The sequence below is a fragment of the Tiliqua scincoides genome, chromosome 2, assembly GCF_035046505.1.
Source record: "Tiliqua scincoides isolate rTilSci1 chromosome 2, rTilSci1.hap2, whole genome shotgun sequence".
In the NCBI taxonomy this organism is placed as follows: Eukaryota; Metazoa; Chordata; class Lepidosauria; order Squamata; family Scincidae; genus Tiliqua; species Tiliqua scincoides.
Window position 1 is genome coordinate 56,138,340 of NC_089822.1, and position 25,276 is coordinate 56,163,615.

A 25,276-nucleotide genomic window follows, 5' to 3' on the forward strand; every position below is an offset into this window, starting at 1 on the left:
TTGCAAGTAAATGGGACCATGAGGCTTAGTTTCACTTTCCATAGGGCTCAATACATTCATCTGCTTGGAGGGAGGGACTTCCTTTTCAGGTGTTTTTGGTGTTTTGTCATGTCAGTATGTGACATTCTCATGTAAACTTGCCCTAGTGTGATGGATAGATCTATTTCGTTTGGCAATAATGAAAGCACACATTTGCATTCTTGGCAGGAGTTCTTTTCAACAGGTTATGTTTTGAGAGATCATAGGCAGAGCCAAATTTGTGATATAACAAAAGCTGGGGCTGAGGTTCACCTGGAAACCTCTTCCTCTGTCTTGGTAACCATCTCTTCTAATGCAGTGGTAAAGAGAAAGGGCATTTGATTTCATCACCTGTCTGTTTCACAGAAGTTCCTAGAATTGACCTTGTGATATGGGGGGGGGGGGTAATCACAGCACTGCTGAAGCTTATTCCTAGGTGTAAGATATGATGCCAGATCTTAGTGAAGAATCAAGAAGACAAAGGGCCTCTCTCCACTTTGCAGAAGTGTCACTAGGGTTTGCAACACCTGGTGCAAGAGCTCATTGCATTATCCTCATGATGGATGCCCTCCTATACCACACCATACAGAATAAATTGGGGTCTAAATGCAGGGTTCTCACTAGGATTAGTGTAACACCTATTAGCTTTATTTATTTGTTTTATAGCACAATCCTATCCATGTCCGTAAGTCCATTGTATTCAGTGGGGCTTACTCCCAAGAAAGTGTGTTCAGGATTGTAGCCTTAATATATAAGGTTACAGGTCACCCAACAAATCAGTAAGCAACAAAAAAATGTGGCCAACTTTATGGACTCACACAACTGAATAAGAGATCTAGTATTAGCTCTAATACATGGAAATAATAGCTGACTCAGAGGACAATCCTAATCAGGTCTACTCAAAAGTAATCCTATTTTGTTCAGTGGGGCTTACTCTCAGGAAAGTGTTATTAGGACTGCAGCCTCACACTTACTGGTTCCCTGCTGTGTCATAATAACACCTCATTGGCTCTCAGAACAATCAGTTTCATTGGTCAGTTTTTAGTTAAGGAAATCCACTTTTTTGTTACATAAGGCAGTTGTGTTTTCTTTTTCTAGTTATTTGGCCATAACATTTTGTAGAATACAGGTATTTCAACATGGATTGTTTCATTGCATTCAGCATTAAATTATGCATCAAATGGTATAGCATGATGGTATTATTCAAAAATACGAAGATTTTCAGTTTTCACCACCACCCTAAGTGCATCACCCGCATCCCCCCCCATGTCCCCCTAGCGATGCCACTGCCCCTTTGTTCTGGCACTAGGAACTTGGCATCTAAGTCTGTTCCCTCTTTCAGCAGTGTTTTGCTCTTAATAGGACTAGAATAAGTCCTGTCTCATAGTGCTGCATGAGCAGAGCATCTTGCATATGTTTAAAATATATATATGGAAGTGGTTCCCATTAGTAGTACTCATTAGTTTGTATTCCAGTGCTGATCTTTTCTAAACTGAAAGACCACTGGTGAAATGACCAATATGATAGTGAACCAACAATCAAGCTTTCAAAAAAAAAAATGGGTTTTGTAGTGATTGATATATTCGGAATATTGTAAAGATATATTAAGATTGTACTTTTTGCCCATTTTATGTCTAGTCTATTTCGAACAGAATTTGCATGTCTGGAATAGCTAAAAATGGAAACATGGCACTTTGTATGCGTCATTCAGAAATACTAGAGCTAGATTCTGAGAATTTGAAGACTTACATTTTTCAAAAGTTGTTGTTCTCACAAATCATGCCCTTAAATGTGTCTCCCTAATTACAATCTTTAAAAGGCCTCTCGTGGAACCAATGGCTTTCATATTTTCAATGAAGCACAAAGAACTGTCTGGCAAAATTGCTAGTTTCCACCCCAATTTTCTCTCATACGTTATGCTATTCAAAACTGTGGAACTGATGGTGGGGCAAATGAAAGAGCAAGAATAATCATAGTGCAACGCTCTCCCTTTCAGTTACTTTTTCTCTAGCTCTTGTCATTTTTGCCTTATCTAGAAAAAATCTGTCATTGAGAAAGCTTCCACTTGTCTATAAAAGCCCTAAAGAGTATGCATGCCAAGCATATTTGACTTAGGCAACTTACCATATAAAAGTCTGTCACCTGGTGGTCTGTTTTTCTCTGTGAATGCGGAAAACTTAATCGCTTAATGTAAATTTTGTTGCTTGCCCTGCTATCATGCAACTTATGGACAATCAGGTGAAGTTTCCACCTCTGTGTCCAGTCTAGATGAGGTTACAGCCTTGGGCAGAGAGCAGCAGACTTTTAAACTCTAAATACAGCAAATCATGCCTTTTGCTCTAAAGATTGCCAGTTTAATTTCAGATGTTTAAAATGGCTGAAGCCTACTTGCTCAGAATGCTGTTCCTGTATTTGCGCTAGCAGTTTGCACAGAGAGCTATATATAAACACACAAATAAGGTTTTCTTCACCTTGAATAAAAAAGATCATATTTTGAAAGTGCTATTATAGATATACAGTTTGATCAGCAGGTTAATACTTCAGTTTAAACAATGTGTTCTAAAGAGCAGGGAAAATAAACTTGATTTACAATTGAAGGATCAAAGTCTGCTAAAGTGAGATGAATGGAAATTAGCAGCTAAAATGGTTTTAATCAAGCTATATGCTATGTTATTGTAGTTATTCTGTCATACTTGCCATCAGAAATTAACTGTATACAATACAACCCCAAGCTCCAGTCCCCTTAACATGTCCCAGTTGTGAATCTAAGGCCCAAATCCTAACCAGATTTCCAGCACTGGCATAGCTGTGCCAATTGGGAGTGTGCTGCATCCTATAGTTGGGGGGCAGTCACAGTGTCTTCCTCAAGGTATGGGAATGTTTGTTCCCTTACCTTGGAGTTGCATTGCCCTTACCTCAGTGCTGGAAAGTTGGTTAGGATTGCACCCTAATTGTCTAAACACCCCCCCCCCAATCTGAGTTTCAACTTTAAAACTCATGCTCAGTTTATTTGCATCCTGCAAACAGCTTCCAGGATTATATATACACAGTATCGTCCACTTGTTTTCTGGTTGGGTTCCTTTAAAAAATGAATGGCAGGAAAATGTTTAGCAGGTGGAGCAGCTTATAGAGAAATGACATAATGGGAAAGATTTCCTACATTCCTGCTACCACTCTGTTAAATGTCAGCCTGTTTTCAGATATTAAAGAGTAGTCAAGGAAAAAGCGAACAAACTTCAGATTATAAAAAGCAATTTTTCTTGTTCCTTAAAACGTGTTTTCTGAAGGCAAAATACTAGTTACAGAAGGCATGTATTTTATCCTTGACTACATTTTATTTCCTCCTTCAGTTGGTGCTCAATCCAGATCAGGGCTATAGCAGGGGGAAGGGGCTTTAACACTTTGCCCCAACCATAGTCTCAGTTAGGACTGAGACTTCCTTCCTGTTTGTTCTATTAGGGAAAACCTCCTTAGGCTAACGCCCTTGCTTCAAAGAGGTCAGGGTGGTGTACATGGCTCCTCCTCCTCCTTTTAGCCTCACATGAAGCATATAAATGAAAATGGACTCCTAATCATATGTGGTATTTTGCAAAATAACTTCTGCAAAAAAAAAAAAAAATTCCAACAGTACTCTGCCTCAAGGAGCTTACAGTTTAAATTTTGACATAAAGGAGACAACGGAAGAAGAAGAAAAGAGCCAATAACAGAAAGGGAAAACAAATACTAATAGCAGGAGTAACTTGACTTTCCAATATTGCTTCAAATGCCATAGTGATGGTTGACTGATGTGCACACAGTGTTAAGGGCAATTAACAGCCCAATCCAACTTAACTCCCTGCACAGCAATGCAGCAGCGCCAACATGACACGCAATGAATCCTGTGAGGGAGTTTTGGCATCCGGAGGCCTCCTTGGAGTTAAGGAATATTTGTTTCCCTTGCCCTGAGGTAAGCCGATGCCAGACCATTGAGTTTACTTGGACCTGCGCCAGTTCTATAGCTGGTGCAAATCCCCATGAACCTGGGAAGGTGGTTAGATTATTGGCGCGCACTGCTGCTGCCGACACCATCCACTTTCTGGCCCCAAACTGCCCTCCTCCAGCCCCCATCGTAGCCCTGTTCCTCTCTGTCCCCACTCCAACCCACTACCTCCCTGCCACCCTCCAATGCACTGCACTGACTTCCTGGCACCAGTGGTCTTCCTCATTCCAATGGCACACAGATCTGGTCACTTGCGGTGGCAGCCAGGCCAGGCCAAATGGCTTGTTGCATTTTGCAACAGCTGTAAAGGGCCTCATATCACCAGAATGCTCACTCTGGTGGCCTAAGACCTTAATAGTATTCAGCAGTGAAAGCATGTTTTGTTTTTTCTCTCTTTAACCAGCAAATGAAACATTTTATACTGGAAAATTCTACCAGTTAGTCCATTTTATGCATCCTGCTGCTTGGCTTACAGAATCAGATTCTATCCTTGTCATGTGAGCAAAAGTAACAGCACCAACATCACAGACATTTCATTTAGGAAGGCAAGTGCCAGGAAGTGGGAACTCCACTCATGTGTTTCATTGGCTTGCAAGAGGGTCCTTGTTGGAATTTCTTTAAAATGCACACTGCTTCTGTTTGCTCCCTTGACTTCAGTGTTATCAAAATGGTAACTGTAAGCATAGCTATCTCAACTGGTATGCACACCTTTCTAAGTCAAAATAATAATAATAATGTTGCTTTTCGACAACAAAAAAGTTTACAAAGTGGTTTATATCGCAAAATAAATGGTACCCCAAAGGTATCCCTATGGTACCTTTGGTATCCCAAAGGGGCTCACAATCTAACAAAAGGTGCAGAAGAAAGACCAGAAAAGAGCCAAGGGAAGAGATGCTGCACTAGTGTGGACAGGGACCCCCCTCCTGGCCCAGAAGACCAAACATGGGTCTCCTCAATTCTGTGCCTACTCAAGAGTGGGTGCAGATCCAAGGAGACCATTGGGGCTGCCCGGGTCTTACATGGGGTAAGGGTTCTTATGTGGAACTCCTTGCCACAGAATGTGGTGATGGCGACTGGCCTGGGCGCCTTTGAAAGGGGATTGGACAAGTTTCTGGAGGAAAAATCCATTACGGGGTACAAGCCATGATGTGCATGCGCAGCCTCCTGATTTTAGAAATGGGCTATGTCAGAATGCCAGATGCAAGGGAGGGCACCAGGATGAGGTCTCTTGTTATCTGGTGTGCTCCCTGGGGCATTTGGTGGGCCACTGTGAGATACAGGAAGCTGGACTAGATAGGCCTATGGCCTGATCCAGTGGGGCTGTTCTTATGTTCTTAAGGGAGCGTAAGCTGCTTCCCAGCTCCACTGGATGCAGCAGTCGCCATTTCAGTGCCACTGCAGTCCCGTGCATTGGGAAGCATTGGATTGGGCTGTGTCAACACCAACTGGCACTGATGGCTCTCCAGGGTTTCAGACTGGAGGAACATTGCTCTCTGAGGAGACAGTTGGTAATGACACTGGGACCTTCTCAATTTAAAGTACAACCTCTAGTATGGTGCTATGACCTCTCCTAGGCTCTCTGTTTTACAACGATGTCTTGCTGCCCACTTTTCCCCTGACTTGGTTTTGTGAGTCTGTCTCAGTTTTGCACATGCCTCTCAAGAAAGTTGTCTACTCATTAAATACTCTCAGTGCAGAGAATCCCTGGATGCTGGGGACTATTTGTTTGGCTTGGTCTTCTGCATGACTTCTCTACTCATGTTTGGACACCTATCCCATTTGCCTAGTGTCAAAGTATCTATTGTGAAGTTGATATGGTGTGCATCTAACGAACTGCTACCCACATAATACCACCCCCGCAAAATAGCTGTCTGCTTAAGTCATGGAGCCTCAATTTAGAAAGCAGGCTGCTTCATCCTCCCCTCTTCTGTAGAGAGGTCACACTAAATTTTTCTGTACGTTCCAGATACATACAGACACAATCTGCTTATATAACAACCTAAATGGATATGATTTATGTGACTGTGACATTACTGTGCAGTGCTTCCCAACTTCCATGTTGCAATCAAACCACTCCTTGATTCTCCACCTTACTGGAGCAATTAGGAAGGGAAAAAAGCCTTTTCATTAGGCATTTGGATGTGTAAGTCTGCAGAGACCCATGTCCATATTACTAAACAAAAACAGTGTTGTGACAAATCATGTAGTCCATATACAAATCCTAAGGTACAGTAAGTTCTCCATCACTGCTATATCCTGTTGCATCATCTTGCCCTAGAGTTGAATACAAACTGCAAGAGAGGAGATTCTGACTGAACATCAGAAAGAAATTCTTGATGGTAAGGGTGGTTTGATGGTGGAACAGACTGCCAGGGAGGTGGTGGGATTTTCCCTCACTGGTGATCTTCAAGCAGAGGCTTAACAAGACCTGCTGAAGGTGCTCTAGGATTTCCTGCTACAGGCAGGGGGTTGGACTAAATGATCTTGAGGGTCCCTTCCAACTTGACGATTCTATGATCCTAGCGTTACAGAGAGTACATGATCAAACAAAGTAATTTGTCAGTATCCGAGAACCGGGTATAGAGAGCTGCAAAATAAAGCTGTACCTGAGTGAAGTGGCATGTAGCAAGAAGTACTTGATGCTCTCCTACAAAGGAAAAAAAAGTACTATCTTCATACTGTGAGGATTATCATTCCTATCACTATGTACATATGCCAGACTGACCCCCACATGGATCAACAGAGCTCTCTTTCTTGCTCAAATATAATATAATATAATAATAATATACAGTATTTATATACCACCTTTCTTGTCTTTATTCAAGACTTTATTCAAGGCGGTTTACATAGGCAGGCTTATTAAATCCACGCAGGGATTTTTACAAATTGAAAGAAGGTTCTTTCTTTCAAGAACCACTACATTCAAGGTGTTACACTCCGATCTGGTTTAACATTCTGGCCTCCATCCTCCCCCGCTCCGAGCAGATGGAACAGCTCAGCTGCAGCTTGCCAGCTGCTTCAAGGTCGCACGGTGCCGGTGGCCTCAAACTGCCGACCTTGTGGATGTTAATCTTCAGGCAAATGAAGGCTCTACCCTCTAGACCAGACCTCCTGCCTGGTCATATTTGCAGATATGAGCAAATACTGCATGGGGCATTAGGGAGAATTGTCACCAGTATTGTAATTGTCAAGGAATATACACTTGTCCACATTTTTCACTAGTTCACTAGGGGCCAAATCCTGTGAGCTAATAGTGCCGGCACTGAAGCCCAGCACCAGTGCTAGGTGTCGTAAAGCACATTTACAGCACTGGGGGAGTAAGGAGCACCAGTGCCAGGCCAGCCTCAGTTGGCACTGGACCCGGCACTGAGAGGACACCAGCCAAGGTTAAGTAGCATCACCAGATGGTGGTGCAGCTTTTTGGGCAGAGGAGGCGTTTCAGGGTGGGGGAGGGCAGGGGGACGGACGGACTCCTCTTGATCCGATCATCTGTGCCAGCAAAATAGCCAGCACAGACTAGAATAGCCCCATTGTGAAGCCTGTGCCCTTAACTCAGGGGAACATCCCCTTCCCCCAAGGAGACCTCCAATGGCCTCTGCAGGGCTGCTGGATGCTGCAGTAGCCCTTTTGGTGCCACTGCGTCTGGTGCTGCCAGGGCAGTTAGAATTGGGGTGCCTGTCCCCTACTTATGGAGCGGTTAGGCTCCAGATATCTGTACATAGTTTGAAACCAAAATAGGTTGGGTTAGCCCAGAACTATTGTGCCTACACCGAAGCACCAGTAAAGGACATACTGCACCAGCATGAAAGTGCCAATACAAATGTCCTGATATCTGATATCTACAGTCAGTTCTAGGTCAGACATTAGTAGGTTGGGAACATGTGCATATACATGCATGCATATGCAAAAAATTAAAGTGAATTTCAAACTCATTGAAAAATTATATTTTTCATTAGATATAATTATATAATTATAAATTATATTTTGATTGTGACACTTGTAATTGCCTATTCACTTTCCCCTTGAACCAAGAGAAACTTAGCACATCCCAAGTTAGGAGGATGGAAGATATGCTGTGCTATCCTAACATACTTCGGTGCAATTCAAGTCACACAAGTTCTAGGAATAATTACCATCTCTTATTATTAATGCTTTTAAAAGGAATGAAAAGTTCCTAGAGACAGGTTCTGTCCAGAAGGAATTAGATACAGAGGTGCCAATGGCCAAAATGTCTTAAAATTAGGGGTGTGGATTATAAAATGGTCTCCTTAGTTCTCTTTTAGTGATGCCATAATTATAAGTTCGGTCAGACAATTTTCATGGCTGATGTAATGTGATCGCCCACATATATTCTATGTGGCCATCAGAGTCTTTTATCATGGTAACAATCAACTCAGTGTCAAAGTGATGTACTGAAACGCCATTTGCGTGCCACAAGCAGGAACCTGATTCTGGTGAACCTGATTTCGAGTCTGATCTGACTGATACAGGAAAGAATGGGGAAGCCCTCCTTCAAACCATTGATTCATTTATTATATAATGTTACCATAGTGCTCCAGCATATGTGTACCAACATGCACATGCTTTCCAGGTATGTTGCATGAAGGATCTTTGACTGTTGGCTCATGGTGCACCCACATTGTGTACTGGCATTTCAGAGGTTAAGAGAAGAGGCGAGAGTCAAAAGAGTAACTGAAACAAGGTCATATCTTTCAGTGAAATCAGGTAATTTCTAGCAAACACAGTAGAACATCTGACATGGGTTGGTTACAACCTAATATACCTGCAATGTACATATTGCACTAAGATGTGAGAGTAGCTGTCAATCACTGTGTACAAAGAGATGTTCAAATAGTTGGCTTTAAGCACCCTATCCTTTTCTTCTTCCTTCAAAATATGTTCTTTTTTCTGTGTGAGCAACTAATTTGACTTTTACTTCCCAATCTTGCCACTCACCATGTGTGTGGTTTTTTTAATTGCCTTTGCGAAATGCCTTGAGCATTCCAAAGGTTTTAGTAATTTCAGCCTTAAAGTTACCATTCTTTAAAAGGGATGAGCTAATTATGCAGTCATCATTGGAAATTATGTTAGCAATTTCTATGTGAACATCTACAATTTCACACATATGGCTAACAGAGAAATAGGTTCCTATCTCAGGATGTGTTTTATCAAGGTTAATGGCAAGTCAGCTTACATGCAGAGCAGCAGATAAATTTATATTGGAATCTTATTTAAAAAGACAAACACGGATGAGCAAAGTTAATGTTTAAACAGTCCTAAAGCAATGCTGGAGCTATGGTGTAAAGACAAAAACTTAAAACGGTGGGTGAAAAATATCCCCCTTCCAAAAGAATATAGATTTCTTTAAGAGATATAGAAAAATAAGGAAAAGGGTAATGTTTACTTGTGAGGACAGTTGAACAAAGACTTACCGCAGACACCCGTCCATAAGTCAACCCCACAGATAAGTCGAGGGCAGGTTTTGAGCCAACAATCATGAAATTTTCTATGACCCTCAGATAAGTCGTGGGTTAAACTTAGGGGGGTGTCTGACTATAGTTTTGTCTGATTTTACCGGAGACCAGATCCTGAAAAATAACCTACCACTAATTGTTACCTAAGAACTGTAGCCTCTAATTTATTAAAAACATAGTAAAAGATCATAAGATACATTTTTATTCTTTTTAAAATTCTAGTCTTCACCACCTTTCTGTAAACACTATCAGAGTAAGTGCACTGTAAACTACATACCAGTAAAACAGTGGTTCCCAGCCTGGTTTTCATGTACTCCCAGGGACACTCAACAGGACCTTTAGGGGTACTTGAAAAAGAATGGCAGAATGGCAGAAAAAGGCAGGCCGTGCTCCAGAATGCCTTGCAAGGCAGGAAGGGAGGCAGCTAGTTGGCTGTGAAAGCCCCACCAATAGCTAGTTTTTGGTCATCAATTCATGTATGAACCAGTGATTGAAAACCAGCACAGTAAAAAAGCTGAAACATAATATAGAAAGTGATCAATCGCCCAGAATTTCTCAGCACACTTCTGGTCCAAAACAGTGCAAAAGAGAAAATATGTGATGAAAACATGAAGTCTGGACTTTCATATGGAGGAGATGAGGGCTTGTCTTACTAATTACAAACATTTTACTAATAGGAAGGGTACAGTTTATGGAAATAGGCTGCCAAGAGATATGCCAGTGAAAAAGGTTGAACCATGAATCAAATCCACCTTTAAGGTGTCTAGTGTGTTAAGCCAGAAGCTCTACATACAGCATATAACACATAACTGGGAGTGTGCAATTCAATTCACAGCAGAGAGATGCAGCTGCACGTATTTGCAACCCTTTTTACTCAAAAGTAAACCCTCTCAGAAGTAGACCCACTGCTTTCCATGGGTGTTATTCTGAAGTAATGGTGCACTGAATTGTAGCCTGGGAAGGAGGGTCCCATCCTGGTGTTTCCAAAAACAGACCTGCTTTGCAAGCATTTGCAAAGCAGTACCAGGCTGCAGCAGAAGGAAGGAGAATAAAAGGTAAACTTTGACTGGAATGTCCCTGGAAAGTAACTACAGCAACTAAGGAGGTGCCTGCCTGAGCTTTGCTGAGCTGAGCAGAGAAAGGCAACTGTTCAGAGTTGAAAGGCTCTGCCCTCTGATTGACCTGGAGATCAGGCCAAGTGAGAATTGGAGCTTGATTACTTGGCAAACATTTCACGTACTATACGTGAGTATCTATGGTAAGTGGTTGTGGGTGAAGAATACTTGTGAGTAGCTCCATTTGGACAGGCAGGGGTTTTGTGAAATTGGACTGCGAGCTGGGCTGAGTTTCCTCTGCCAGGGATGACCCAACAGGAAAGAAGGAGAAAATTAGCAGGAGCTTTAAAACAGACACTGGGGAATGGAGGATTTGTGAGGGAGAGGGCAGACCAGGAGGTGGATTGGGCCCAGGAGGGGGGTGGGATTGACTACAGCAGTGTAGACTGAATTCTAACCCCCACTCCCAGGCCCTGCAGCCTTACATGGGCTGCTTGGATTTGTATCCACTGGCGCAGATCCAAGTAGCCCCATGGGGTGGCTGGGTGCAACACGGGGTAAGAGGAAAAATATCCCCTTACCATGAGTTGCCCTCCAGCCTGCACCTACCTTACACTGGATATAGCACAGGCCAGTCAGCCTGCCTGTTCCAGAGCAAGTTAGAATTGAACTATAAGTGAGGGACAGCTTGTGCATCACAACTACAGCAGTCAAGTGGCACGTTTACATATAAATTTCATATATGACATACAATATTTCATGACTATTTGGCTCCACTATTCCAAACTGACAAAAAATATCCTCCACCCACTGAATGCTAGGTATTCTGCTAAAATTGTATTCTGCTAGGTATGCTGGGTATTCTGCTAAGAGACCCTCTGAAAACACAGATTTACAGCACAAGTCTATGCATATCTACTCAGAAATAACCCCCATTATGTTCAATTAGGCTTACTCCCAGGAAAATGTATATAGGATTGTGGCCTTAATTCCTATTAAAACGGAATTCCTTATTTAAATTCCTATTAAAAAGGAATTTCTTATTTAAATTCCTATTTTAAAAGAATACTTTTTATGTACTACTGGACCAAATGCAAAATACCTGCCATTGACTATCTGACTATCACTAATATAACCATTTCAATGGGCACAACATACAGTTTATTGCTTCTCTCTTTTTAAATCCAGCTTTAAATGCAGTTTCAGACAACGATTAGACAATTTCAGAAATCCGAAGAACAGAAATTCCAAGGCATTTTAAATCATGAGCATGAGTAAAGGAGGGCTATCACTTTCCTGTTCTGCAGATTTCTTAATGTGCTTGATCTCTCATGTTTACAATCCGCATTTTATAGCCAAAGAAGCTGTACAGTGAGAATTGCACACTTTGTGGATTAGGTCAATCAGATCTAAATCAAGCTGTTTTGACTGCACAGATGCACGGGCAGAAGCAAATGCAAATCCTGTGCTCCTTTTTAAACAGAAGTTGCTGTGACTCTCAGCACAGGTTTGAATAACAAATCAGAATAGACCTTTATCATGTTTGCATGTTCAACAAAATACATACATATTGGCTAGTTCTAGATGATTTTGCTCACAGGCTTTGCATCTTGAATACAGATTTCACCAAAATCAGACAAAGGCCACCATAAGTCTTCAATACAAGGTTTGACCAAAACATGACCTTGCGTGTCGCAATATTTGAGCGTAAACAGCATGCACAGGGCAAAACAATCAGGAACAAGCTGAAGGGTCATTAATACTTTGGCCCTGGATGTACTATTTACCATGGGGGGGGGGGTGTCTACTGGTGCCAATGGAAGCATTTCTTCCCAAAGTTAATTTCCCCATCAAGGTCCTGATCTGAACTAGGCTCTTTGCATGTGCTGTTTACAGAAAGAAAACAAGACATGCAGGAAAACAAGACATGCACATATTAAAAGTAATGTATAATTTGATGCTCAGTAAATATGCATGACATGGTCCTGAAAGGCCTTGAAGGTTGCCTTGTACCAAGTCAAAGCTTTGGTCCACTTACCTGAATATGGGCTGTGCTGCCTGGCTGTAGTTCTCTGGGGTTTCTGATGGATATCTCCTAGCCCTGCCTGGGAATGCCAGGGATTGAACCTGGGACCTTCTACCAATGAGCTATGGTCCCTCCCCAAGTGAAAGTGAAGTCCTTCACTTTCCAAGGAGGGACTAGTGCTTCTCACTTGTACACCCAGCCACACTGGAATCACTTCAGTGCAGAGTGATTCCATGCTGACGGAGAACAACATATGAACAGCTTGAATCTTTCAAGTGGAATTAGTATCTTCCAAGCAAGGTGCCAATTTTCATAAACAATGGCCCACACAATTTATCCTGCCGATGTGATAAAGACGCATGCATCTTAAAACTGCAATGGATGTGTTTGTGAGAGGTGCTAGAAAAACAGTCTGAAGTTCTTCTGATTTTTCTTTTCACTAGATCAGGGCTCTTCAAACCCCAACCAGTGGGCCAGATTCAGGGTTTGGGAAAAGCCCCCTCCTCCGTGAGTGACCCTTACCGTTCTGCCACAGCACAGCTTATTTCTCAACTCAGTCTCTTCACAGGGACTCTCCGGGTAATATCTACCTGGACATCCTGCTGCATAGTCTTCGTGGATGCTGGGCAATAGACACAACTGCCCAGTGTCCCTGTGCAGAGACTGGGTTGAGAAATAAACAGTGGTGCAGCAGAACATTAAGTGCTGGTCAGGACGATGAGGGCTTTTCTCGGACACTGAGGTCTCCAGTGATCACTGAACTAGATGATATTGGGCAGGGCCTCTGAGAGGAACTTTATCAAGGAGTACAAATTTTCTTTTTGGCCCCTTTCCAAAGAGGAAGGGGGTGAAACAGAGTGGGTAGGTGGCAGTGGGGGTGGGCAGAATGGGAGCAAAACAGACAGGGGGGAAGTGGCAATAACCAGAATAGTCTTTGAAGCCCAGGTCCACCAGTCTTCCCAATGCAGAGTTCAGGTCTACCTATCTGCCTAGCATTGGTAGCTAGTTACAGAAAACCAAACACACTCCTAAGGCTCTCTAAAATCTTTCAAATGTAGAAAATCACTGCAGGAGATTAGTAGCATTGTATTTAGGCTCACATTAGAATGGAAGATTTCTAATGTACACCCAAACCGACTTCAGCAGTAGCTGCAGTCCTGCAGCTGTGTTCCTGAGCTCCTCTATACTCCTTCATGGTTCGTGGATCCACAAGCCAAAGAGCTACTGTAGCAGGTCAGTTTCCTCCCAGATGTGACACTGTTAAGGAATGTATGCATCCCTGAGCCTGGTGTGCATGGCTTGCGGCAGTAGTCACTGCCATGTGCCCACGGTAATGCTCCCAGCATCCCGCATGGGCAGTGAGTCTGGGTGTGATTGGAAAATGTAAGGAATTTTCTGGGCCCCCTTCATTTGCTCCTGGGTCCCCTTTCTGACCCTGGGCCCAGGTACAAATTATCCCCTTTACCCCTCCCCCTGCCCTGATATTGGGCACATCATAGCTTCATTCATTCATTCACTCATTCATTCATTCCTCTGAAAGATTAATATCCCACCTTTCCCATGCCAAAACAAATGCTCAGTGCGGCTATGTTCCATATTACTGTATTTCCCACATGGAATCCCAGTACTTTCTCATCCATGCACAGATCAAACCCAGACCTGCTTAGCTTCAGCAAGATTGTTACATCATTTGCCTCCAGTCCTTGAATGCTTTACTACTATGAATGACAAAATAACAAAGACATACTGCTAAAAATTCTTACTTAAAATATGTTGAGTCTCAGAGGCAATGACAATACTATTGTCTAGTATAGATGAAAATATGCAACTTTGATAGTGGGTTGTTTCTCCCCCCCTTTTGCAGTGGGAAGTGTGAATCCCACAGCTGAAAGACTGTGTATCAGAGAAGCTGCTAAAGCTTTTCTATCTCAGGAGATCAGAATAGAGAGAATTATAGGAAGCTGCTTTTCAGTGACAGTTCTCATTCTGAACTGTTGGCTTTTTGTTCCTAGAGAATGAGGAACACTGAATCAATTTTGATTGGTGAAAAACTATGCAAGCTGTCAAGTTACAGAGAACAGCACTCAATCATTTTTCATTGTCATTGAATGTAAGCATGAAAGATTCTCGCGCTTCAGTGCTTTTTCTTAGTAAAGGGAATGTATCTTAGGCTACCTGAGGGAAAAGCAGGAAGGAGAGAAGTGGAGGTTTATTTTTGACCCTATTAAACTGGCCACCCAGTGTGTAAAAAAAAAAAAAAAAATTGCAACATACAAACACTTGAAAGTCTATCCTATGAACAGTTCAGAAACAGAGATTCACCTACAGCACAATCGTATATGTCTACACAGAAGTTCCATTAAGTTCAATGGGGATGACTACCAAGTTAGAGCCCTTAGCACTGCACTCCTAGGAGCCCAATCCTGTCCCCCACCCTCTAACGCCATGCAGCTGTGCTACCAGAGCACGTGTTGCATACAGTGGTGGTGGGGGCAATCAGACAGCTAGTGCGACGTAAAAAAAACTTATTTATTTACTTCCCAGTAGGTCACCTGATCACCTATGGGTCCCCTTAGATCTATGCCAGCTATTTTACTGGTGTAGGTCTGAGAAGAAGAAGGGGTCAGGGTGTGTTGGAAAATTGGGGATATGAGCCAGCAGACTAGTTACACCCCTTCCAGCCTGCTCCACACACTCTCCCCTCTCCACCCTGACCCTCCACCAAACCAGCCCTCCACCACTTTACCTGGGAGAGTTTGGGTGAATCTGACATATGCATGGAACTACTGGCTGTTTCCACCAGCAGCTCCATCACATGTAATGGCAGCACAACAGTTACACCATGACAGGGCCATTTGCTACAACAGATTGAAAGATCTGCTGTTGTAAATGGCCCCAATGATTGGGCCATAGTTGTCCTTAATCCTAATTCCGGGGAGGGGAGGGGTGAAGCTTCAGTTTAATTTTTAAAAAGCCATTTACCAGTCACTGATAAAGGCTGCAATCCTAGACACATTTATGTGGAAGTAAAGTGCATCAAAAATCAATGAGTGACTTTCATGTACAGCAGCGGTTCTCACACATTTAGCACTGGGACCCACTTTTTAGAATGAGAATCTGTCAGGACTCACCGGAAGTGATGTCATGACCGTAAGTGACATCATTAAGCAGGAACATTTTTAACAATCCTAGGCTGCAGTTCTACCCAGGATTAAGTCCCATTTACTGTCATTGTTAAAAGAATATACTCGTACATAGTAGCTTGTTAAAAGTACTGGTCTGTAATATTTCCCCAAATGCCGTCACATACCATGGTAGCATCAAGTCTAATAGAGTAAAAATAAAATATTGTAATGAATGGGGACCCACCTGAAATTGGCTCATGACCCACCTAGTGGGTCCCGACCCACAGTTTGTGAAACGCTGGTGTACAGGATTGTGGTGTTAATGTGTGCCACTAAACTCAGAGCATGCTGCATTCCATATTTGATGGCTAATCAAGCTGTCCATTTACTAATCCTGGATCTACTCCTCTCTTTTATAGGCTACTAATGTGGTTATAAGAGCTGCAAATGCACTGAGGTGATTCTCTCTTCTCTGATCTTTGCTAGAAATTGCAATCTGTAGCTCATTTTCCTCAGGACCAATAAAATATTTGTTCACCTCACTAGCAAAACAAAGCAGCCTTTATTTCAACAACCCAGTACTTTCCTGTATTTGCCTTTCAGCAAGGCATTTTATTTTCATCCTGTTTGTACTGGTAATGTTTACAAGTTCACATAAAAGTGCTCCAAAATGCTGCCTTACAGATATACAACTTCTGGTATATTTGTTAGAACATTCTGCTGTTTTTGATAGATATTAAAATGACTAGTCATTGTCATAAAGATTTTAAGGGAGATTAAAGCAAGGATCTGGTGGTTGGCAACCTTCAGTCTCGAAAGACTATGGTATAAGCCTACAGCACCCGGTATTCTCAGGCGGTCTCCCATCCAAGTACTAACCAGGCCTGACCCTGCTTAGCTTCCAAGATCAGGCATGTGCAAAGCAAGGATCTGATTAATTATAATTGAACAAACCTTGGCACCTCCTCTGCAGGCCTTAAACCAGACAAAACTTTGATGGCATTATGGAGTTAACAACTTTCAGGCAATGCTAAGTTAATTATCACCAATTGTGAAGGGTTAACATGCTCATTTTGTATCTTTTTAACTCATTTCTGCCCAGCCCACAGTTGTACACATTTTATCCTTGTTGCGTATATGCAACATTGGGTAGAAATGGCTTAGGGCCGAATCCTATCCAATTTTCCAGTGCTGCAGCTGTGCCATGGGGCATGTGTTGCATCCTGTGGTGGGGAGACAGTCACCAAGGCCTCCTGAAGGTAAGGGAATATCTGTTCCTTTACCTTGGGGCTGCATTGCAGCTGCACCGGCGCTGGAAACTTGGATAGGATTGGGCACTTATGCTTGTTACCAGAACAGGGCTTGGAATTGACTAGGTGTTTTCTGATTTTTTCCTCTGTATCTGTGTGTGCAATTTTTTTGTGCTGCTATTATTATTATTATTATTATTATTATTATTATTATTATTATTAACAGTATTTATATACTTTTCAACTAAAAGTTCACAAAGCGGTTTACAGAGAAAAATCAAATAACTAATGGCTCCCTGTCCCAAAAGGGCTCACAATCTAAAAAGATGCAAAAAGAACACCAGCAGACAGCCACTAGAAAAGACACTGCTGGGGTGAGGTGGGTCAGTTACTCTCCCCCTGCAAAAAAGAGGAGCACCCACGTGACAGTGCTGCTAGACAGTGGAAGTTGTTAAACTCATGGTATCTCCCTGGTAATAGACCTTTATGACCTATGCAGAGCACTCCTATGCAAGTTTTCTCAAAAATAAGTCTCACTGTGTTCATTGAGGCCTACTCCCAGAAAAATCTACCGTATATAGGTTTACAGACTCAGGACTGTAATCCTGCTGATTTGTCTTGCATCCAAGAACAAATAAGTTGTTTTTTTTTAATCTGACTCAGCTCCAGAAACAAAAACAAACACAACAAGAAGAGTAAAGAGGACCAAAGTAGACTTGTGGCATATGCCAAACCCTAGCCCACATACTGCAATCTTTCCAATCAGAAAATGTCCATATTTCACAATACTGGCCTCACCCTAAACATATGGATCAAGGAATACCACTCAATAATTTCAGTTGGATTATGGCCAATTAAAATATAATTGGATTTACAGTATTGGATAAAACTGCAATTTAAGATCCTATTTTTAATTTTGTTATGGAATATATTTTATTGAGTTATAATTTCTAGATGCTGCAGAGTGTTAATTTATGTGCAATTTGCACCTTGCTTATCCAGCTTGCTTATTGGCTCTCAGAGACCTTTCACCTTCCTTGTGTGTGCTTATTGCAGGGAAGGGGGGTGGTTCTTAGGTTGGGCTTGGATTTGGATGAATGTTGCCTTATTCCTCATTTACTCATAAGAACATAAGAACAGCCCCACTGGATCAGGCCATAGGCCCATCTAGTCCAGCTTCCTGTATCTCACAGCGGCCCACCAAATGCCCCAGGGAGCACACCAGATAACAAGAGACCTGCATCCTGGTGCCCTCCTTTGCATCTGTCATAGCCCATTTCTGAAATCAGGAGGTTGCACATGGCTCTTGGCTAGCATCAGCTTCCAAACTAGGCAAAGCAATACCAGTTGGAAGGAGGAAGATAATGGGGTCAGGCCTGCCATTTTCTATTTGCCATCAGTTAAGGATAATGGTGGCTTCTCACAAGAAGCAGGCAGGGGATAGTGGTTTTTCTGCTGCAATGCATCAGGAGCTGAGACATCCAGAACGGTTAAAATTGCACCAGTGAAAAAGGGGATGGTCCACTGCTGCTCCCCATCATTACCAGGTAAGCCATAAGGCTGCTTACAGAGTGATGGATGGAGGAGAATCGTGACACCGCAGACACCACAGACTTCTTCTCCATCATCATTTTAAAATTCCTGAACGTTCAGTTCGGACTGCATTTGGGAGCATTTAAATGGCTTTGCAGAAGAGGGCATTCTGCCTCTTTGTTAAAGATCAGTGGCAACAGGAGACCTGATACTGGGAACAGGGAGGTTCAACAGGAACACCCATGCCCATACCTGGGCAGATCACAGGTGTGAACCATTTTATGTGTGCAAGTCTTCTGCACATGCCCTGGGGAGGTTCCATTTGTGACACCACCCATGTTGTGTGGTCTACCTTAGAATATTTAAACAGCAACATTTGTCCAAGTCAGTCAGTTTTTTATTCCACTTCTTGTTAGCACTTTTAAAAAATCAAATATGCACATTTTTCCAGCAGAAAAAAAAGAGAGCTTAGGTAACTAATATAATACAATCCCATTGGTAATGGTTATGAATATTTGTTATAAAAGCATGGCACAATATCCTGCCTAGAAGACCGGGCACCATTTCAGTAGCAGCGACAGTACGGTAGAGGACAAGATTCTCCACCAGCTATAATGGCCCAGTCTTGGAAATAAACGTATGGAGTACAGAGTATAGAATTCATTTATGTGCCATGTATTTTACAAAATCTGATCAACTGGGGAGCAGGTAGAATTCAGAACTAAATGTTCTACCATGAACTTTGGCAGGAATGAAACTCGGCAGTATCCTTATCTTCTAATCCATCCCTTGATGAGATGTGAAAGCTGATCTTGCATTAGAAGCTTATCAATGGCATAACTAGGGATTGCATCACCCGGTACGGGAGGCCAGCACCTCACCCCTATGGTGGACCTCCTCCTATGCAGTGGGCAGGGCAATGCCCCCAGTGGTGGCATGATAATGTACCATTACCCCACCCCCGCTGGTTATATTGGCTATAACTTTGATAGAATAGAGATATTTCAACAGGCTTTGTTTCATTGCATTCTGCATGAAATTACACATCAATTGATATGTAACATGATATGTAACATTATTCAAAAATACGAAAATTTAAAAAAATTTGGCCAGTAGTGGTGTCACCCCCCCCCATGTGCATCACCTGGTGTGGCCCACACTCTCCGCATCCTCCTAACAACCCAACCGGAGCTTATGCATTTTATAGGGAGGAGAAATACAAAAGTTCTTGCAGTTCAGAAATGAAAAGCACATGTGTTTCTACTTGTCTTATATCACGCTCTAGGAACTCTGGGTGTATGTTTAAACTTTTGCTTTAAAAATGTGGTAGCATTGCTGTGTGAGCAGACAGTTGGAATTGACAGTGGAATTTAAGCAGTTATGCACTATTTGTATTTCTCGTTGCCTCTAATTAATCATGTAGCTTTCCTTTTGGTAGCTCAGAGAGTGAAAATGGAGCAGACGAAAAGAAGAAAACTGGAAAGTCACCCACTGGAGCGTCACCGGCAACACCCAGTGATACAGAATGGGTTGAAGACCAGAAGAAAGTTGCCCTTCCACGGTAATAAAACAATCCAATTGGGAGAGTTAGGACAGACAAAAGAAAATATTTCTTTACTCAGTGTGTGGAACTGAGGAATTCCTTGCCACAGCATGTGGTGATTGCATCTGGCTTAGATGCCTTTGAAAGGGATTGGACAAGTTTCTGAAGGAAAAATCCATTACGGGTTACAAGCCATAATGGGTATGTGCAACCTCCTGATTTTAGAAATTGGGAGGGCACCAGGATGCAGGTCTCTTGTTCTTGTGTGCTCCCTGAGGCATTTGATGGGCCACTGTGAGAAACAGGAAGCTGGACTAGATGGGCCTATGGCCTGATCCAGCAAGGCTGTTCTTATGTTCTTATGGATACCTTAAAATGATTAGAAGCATGATTACATATTTTGCAAATGTTAAAACCCTCTTACCTTATGGTTTATTTACTCCTCATTTTGAGGTCAGAATAAGAACATATTTGGATCAGCAATCCTCCCATAGGTCTTGCTTGCTGTCTTGGGTTCTGTTTGAACTGAACTAAATGTTGATTTTTGACCAGCTTTGTTGTATCCAAGGGGATACCAATAAATAACACAGGCTTAACACATTTTGGCTGCAATCCTATCCACCCTTTCCTGGGAGTAAGTCCTTTGAACACAATAGGACTTGCCTCTGAGTAGACACGCATAGGATTGCGCCCTCTGTTGTTCTAAAAGTTAAACCTATTCTTGGGGAGCTAAATGCAAAAATGGCATCAATTTTGCCCAACTGGCTCTAGTTTTGGGGGTATGGCCACCTGATGTGCCAATTCAAGCAGCTTCCTTGTGAGGAAGCCATGGCAGTGGCTATACTGTACCCCCAAAGCTATAGCCAATTGGACAAAGCCAATGCCATTTTTTGATTCAGCACTCCAAAAATATCCTAAATTTGTTCAAACATCCTTGCAATTTCAAAAAGAAGTTTTCTTGGAAAGTTGGGTAATAGTAGATAGAGATAAACAGAAAGGATTTCTCATTATGTCCAAGATTTATTCTTCTTTGTCTCAAGTCCTTTAACACATTTTTGCCCAGCCCACAGGTGTACACATTTAATCCCTGTTGTGTAGTGTTGAGCAGAAATGGCTTAAATATCATCTTCTAGCCCATGTGTGACTACTTAATTTGAATCTGCAGCAATGATACTAGAGTCTAGACCCATACAGGAATACAGTTTGCAGACAAACTCTTCTTTGTTGCATGAACTACTGGGACAGCTTTCATGATGAGTGCTGCCCTATAGCAATTAGTTTTGTTCTCTCCATTTTAAGTAGCCAACTGACCACCTGGCAGAATGTCATGATTTCTTAGCTTGTGTACTATAACACAGTATCAGAGCACATGCTTTACATGCAGATGGTAACAGGTTCAATTCCCAGTATCACCCAGTAGGGCACAGAAAAATCCCTTTCTGAACTCCAGTGAGTCACTGCTAGCCCGTGTTGAAAACACTGAGCTATATGGATCAATGGCCTGGCTCAGTACAAGGCAGCTTCCTTTGTTCCTATGACCACTGTCAATATGACAGAATATATTCAGGGAACACAAAATGGTATATATAGGTCCAACCTTGTTATACACTGATTTTTTTATACACGGATTTGACTCAACACAAATGGCCACTGCAAATGAGAAGGAATGTGCTGATCCCTGGAGAATTGGAAAAAATCCATCCCCTTAAAATCACAGTTTAAAAAACTGCTTTTCTTACTGTTGTAGAGAGACAGTCATGGAAGTGATCATTCCATGCTTCAGCTGAGCCAGGCAAAGGAAGGTGGTCCTTTGCGTTTCTGATTGCTCACTGCCTCTCTACAACAGTAAGAGGCTGTTTTTCAACCACAATTGTAAAGAGATGAACTTTTTAATTTTTTTAATATTGCTTTTAACACTTTTTATAGTATCAGCAGGGAGTCCCAGAATCAAACCCCTGTGAATGTTGAGACACAACCTTAATAGGAGCAACGGAGGGACAAGAAGCCTGGAAATGGGTCTTTAAATCTATTTTTCCACTGTTTTTTTTAATCCACAGATTTTTTTTATCCACTACAGGTTCTGGAACGGAACCCCAGCGGATAACAAGACACGACCTGTACATGATTAATGTTGCCTGCAGAAAGGATAGAGTCCTCAGTTCAGCTATAAGCCTGGCACACTTTCTGTATTCACTATGAAACACAATCCTGCAATCCTAACCACACTTTCCTGAGAGTAAGCCCCATTGAACAAAGTAGGATTTACTTCTGAGTAGACCTGGTTAGGATTGGGCCCTTAGACAATATTGTGAGCATTCTTCTGTACTGACATGCTTTAAAAGCCATTACTTACATGGAATGAGGGGATTTACCTGTGATTAGAGATGTTTGAAAACTGTTATTTATCTTACTCTGAAGTCAGCCCATTGTGTTCAGTAAGACTTAGGCTGTAAGTCTATCTTACTCACTGGAAACAAACATCTCTACATGTGATTCAAAGCTTTCTATGGTAGTTACTTGAAAACTTCAAAGTAAACGTATTGGTTTCTGCCCAACTCTTATATATTCAAATCTATTCATAAAATATAATAAAGAAAATCAAAAGCTATCAAGAGTGAAGTGGTTCTCTGAAAGAACACTCATTCAGGCCTACAAGGACTCACATAGTAAGGTTTTTAAAGAGGAAAAAAATCTCCTTCAGAAAACAAGAATATAAGCCTGTGTGCTAAAGGGTGTTTCCTCACTCTAGGTCAAAGACAATTGTGGATAATACCCTCTTGACAACAGATGGAAAAGATAACTCAAAACCTGACAGGAAAAAGCATGCGTCACATCAGGTACTAGGGAGCAGCCACATGTTTGGGATCTAAGTTGCTGTAGACCCTGGTTGCATGAAGGGAACTGAGGCATAGCAATGGGGCAGACTATAAAGATTGTAACACTGGGATAGCATCAGCAATGCAATTTCTCCCCATCCCCAGTTCCACTGAGTACAGTAGAAAAGGGGTCCAGTCTCACTGCCCTGCTTCTGTCGCCCAGGAACAGTGGGTGCACCCATGTACCTTGTTACTCCAGGCAATGGGGGAAAAAAAGAAAACCCATTCAGACTATTGACCAATAAAGTATATTTTGATATGCCTGTCATACATGTTGTCTTAGTACCAAAGTACAGAGAGGACCCTGAAGGATAACAGTAATCAGGGCTAGCCTTGGACATTTTGACATCCTGTGCAATGCATCAAAATAACTCTGTCATGCACACACTGGGCCAAATAAGTTTCTACTACTGCTAGGCTCTATTGCCTGGAACTCCCTCCCTATCATTTTTTACCTCTGCCCTTCTTTGTCCCCCTCTGTTCCTGACCAGAAAAGCATATGGCCCCAGGATGATAAGATGGTTGTACTTCAGCAGCAAAAGTGCTCACATTTGTCTACTAGTAAAAAGACACAGACTGAAAGGGGAGGAGGGGGAGTGAACAATAACTTCTCTGTAGAAATAATTCGAATATATTCCCTTGTTTTCCCAACTCTAGTTTAAAGCAAATGCTCACTTTCACAAGTTGTTTCTGGATGTCCCAATTGATGAACCCTTGAGACAAAGTAAGTTGAGTACCATCTTTCTTACCTATTGTGATGTATGGAGTGATTGCAAGGTGTGTCATGCTGTATGCAGTTTTTATCCTATGACTCTTTTTGAAAATTAAAAATAATTTTTAAAAGAATGCTATGAAGCAAGGCTTATGCAGGGCCCCCATTGCTGGTTAAAATGTCAGCCGTTGGCTCATAAATTTTGATATTCAGCTGCTGATGGATTGTTCTGGTTCATAGCCAAGATGTAATTGCAGGCTTGCTTTTCTTTTTTTCAAACAGAGTCCAATGGCTATTCAGTACTAAGCTGCTTTTGCTAAATATCAAAGTTCAGGTTACTGGAGAAGTTGGATATGATCAAAGTCATCTAGCTTTTACCAAGTTACTTCATTCCTGTGAAGAAGGCAGACATAACACACTTGAAGTATTTTTGATTTAGGAGTTTATCTTGCATGTTTTATAGCATATTAACTAGATTGCTTGCAGCAGTTAGATAACATGGTACGTGTGACTGCTTTACAGATTTTACCTGCGCCTTGCAGAAAGAAATTGTGTACCAAGGAAAGCTGTTCATATCACAGAACTGGATTTGCTTTCATTCTAAGGTCTTTGGCAAAGACACCAAGGTTAGTAAAGTCTTATGAGATGACAAATACAAAGAGTCATACCTACCATAGATACTCACCTATAGTAGGTGAAATTTTTGCCACTCCCCTACCTGTTTTTTCCTCATTTCCTGAGGATGCTCAGGAGGCAAGTTTATGGGCATTTGCCCAATTCTCATTTAAATTGAGTTAAATAACAGAGTTGATGGAATAAATGTTAATTGAAAGGACAACTCAGTGTAGACACAGAAAACAACAAAAGGTCATGTTTTCCATTTCTCCAGTGCCTAACTCTGGCTGAGATCATGTTGAATTAATTAATGGAACTGACTTATTGAAACACCAACAGGACATTTGGAATACAAAAAGAATAATTTGGTATAACCAAGATAGTACAGTGCTTCTCCAGTTTCTTCATTTCTAGATAATGTTCGTAAGAGAAATTTCTGGAAAGGATGACATCTGAGGAAAGAATAAAACATCCCTTTCAAACAAAGTGAAACTAGGAGGCTACTGTTAAGAATTTAATTCTTTTTTCTTAAAGCCCAGCATCAAAATTCCATCACAGGTTGCTTATTAAGGAGTGAATAACAACAGGAAATCCAGGATTATTGCCTCCAAGCCACCAACCTCACAGCGAGAAACATCAGATTGCTCTAGAACAGTGGTTCCCAAACCAGGGGTCAAGACTCACCAGTGGATTGTGACCCAATTTTTGGTGGGTTGCAAAACTGACAGGACAGGGCAGATTACACTATGTGCATCAAGGACTGAACTAGCTGCTACTGGGGGGGGGGAGCACTGTTTTTCAGTCACCATTATAGTCACATTCCTTGGCATTCATAAATCAGGCAACAGCCTTTAGGGCTGCAGAAGCCTCTAGGGTCTCTGTCCAATGAAAGCAGCCCCCAAAAAACTCTAAAGGCTAAAAGGCTGCTGAACGTTTTCACGCGCTTTACTGTTACGATCTCATTTCAGATAACTATACCTGTGCCTTCAGTAACACTACTAAAGAAGACAAAAACTGCCCTCTTAGTGCCAAATGCCCTAGTCATATCAACAGACTCTGAGAGGGTAAGT

At 42.0% G+C, this 25,276-nt stretch overlaps 1 protein-coding gene across 1 annotated transcript in view; it reads left to right on the forward strand.

Moving 5' to 3' along the window:
• The window catches only part of GRAMD2B (GRAM domain containing 2B), a 111,807-nt gene that overhangs the window by 75,360 nt on the left and 11,171 nt on the right, over positions 1-25,276 (forward strand). The window contains exons 2-6 of the mRNA XM_066612564.1: positions 19,884-20,021; positions 22,753-22,840; positions 23,537-23,603; positions 24,114-24,217; positions 25,175-25,270. Coding sequence (XP_066468661.1) covers positions 19,884-20,021; positions 22,753-22,840; positions 23,537-23,603; positions 24,114-24,217; positions 25,175-25,270 — 493 coding nt within the window. The remainder of the gene's footprint in view (positions 1-19,883; positions 20,022-22,752; positions 22,841-23,536; positions 23,604-24,113; positions 24,218-25,174; positions 25,271-25,276) is intronic.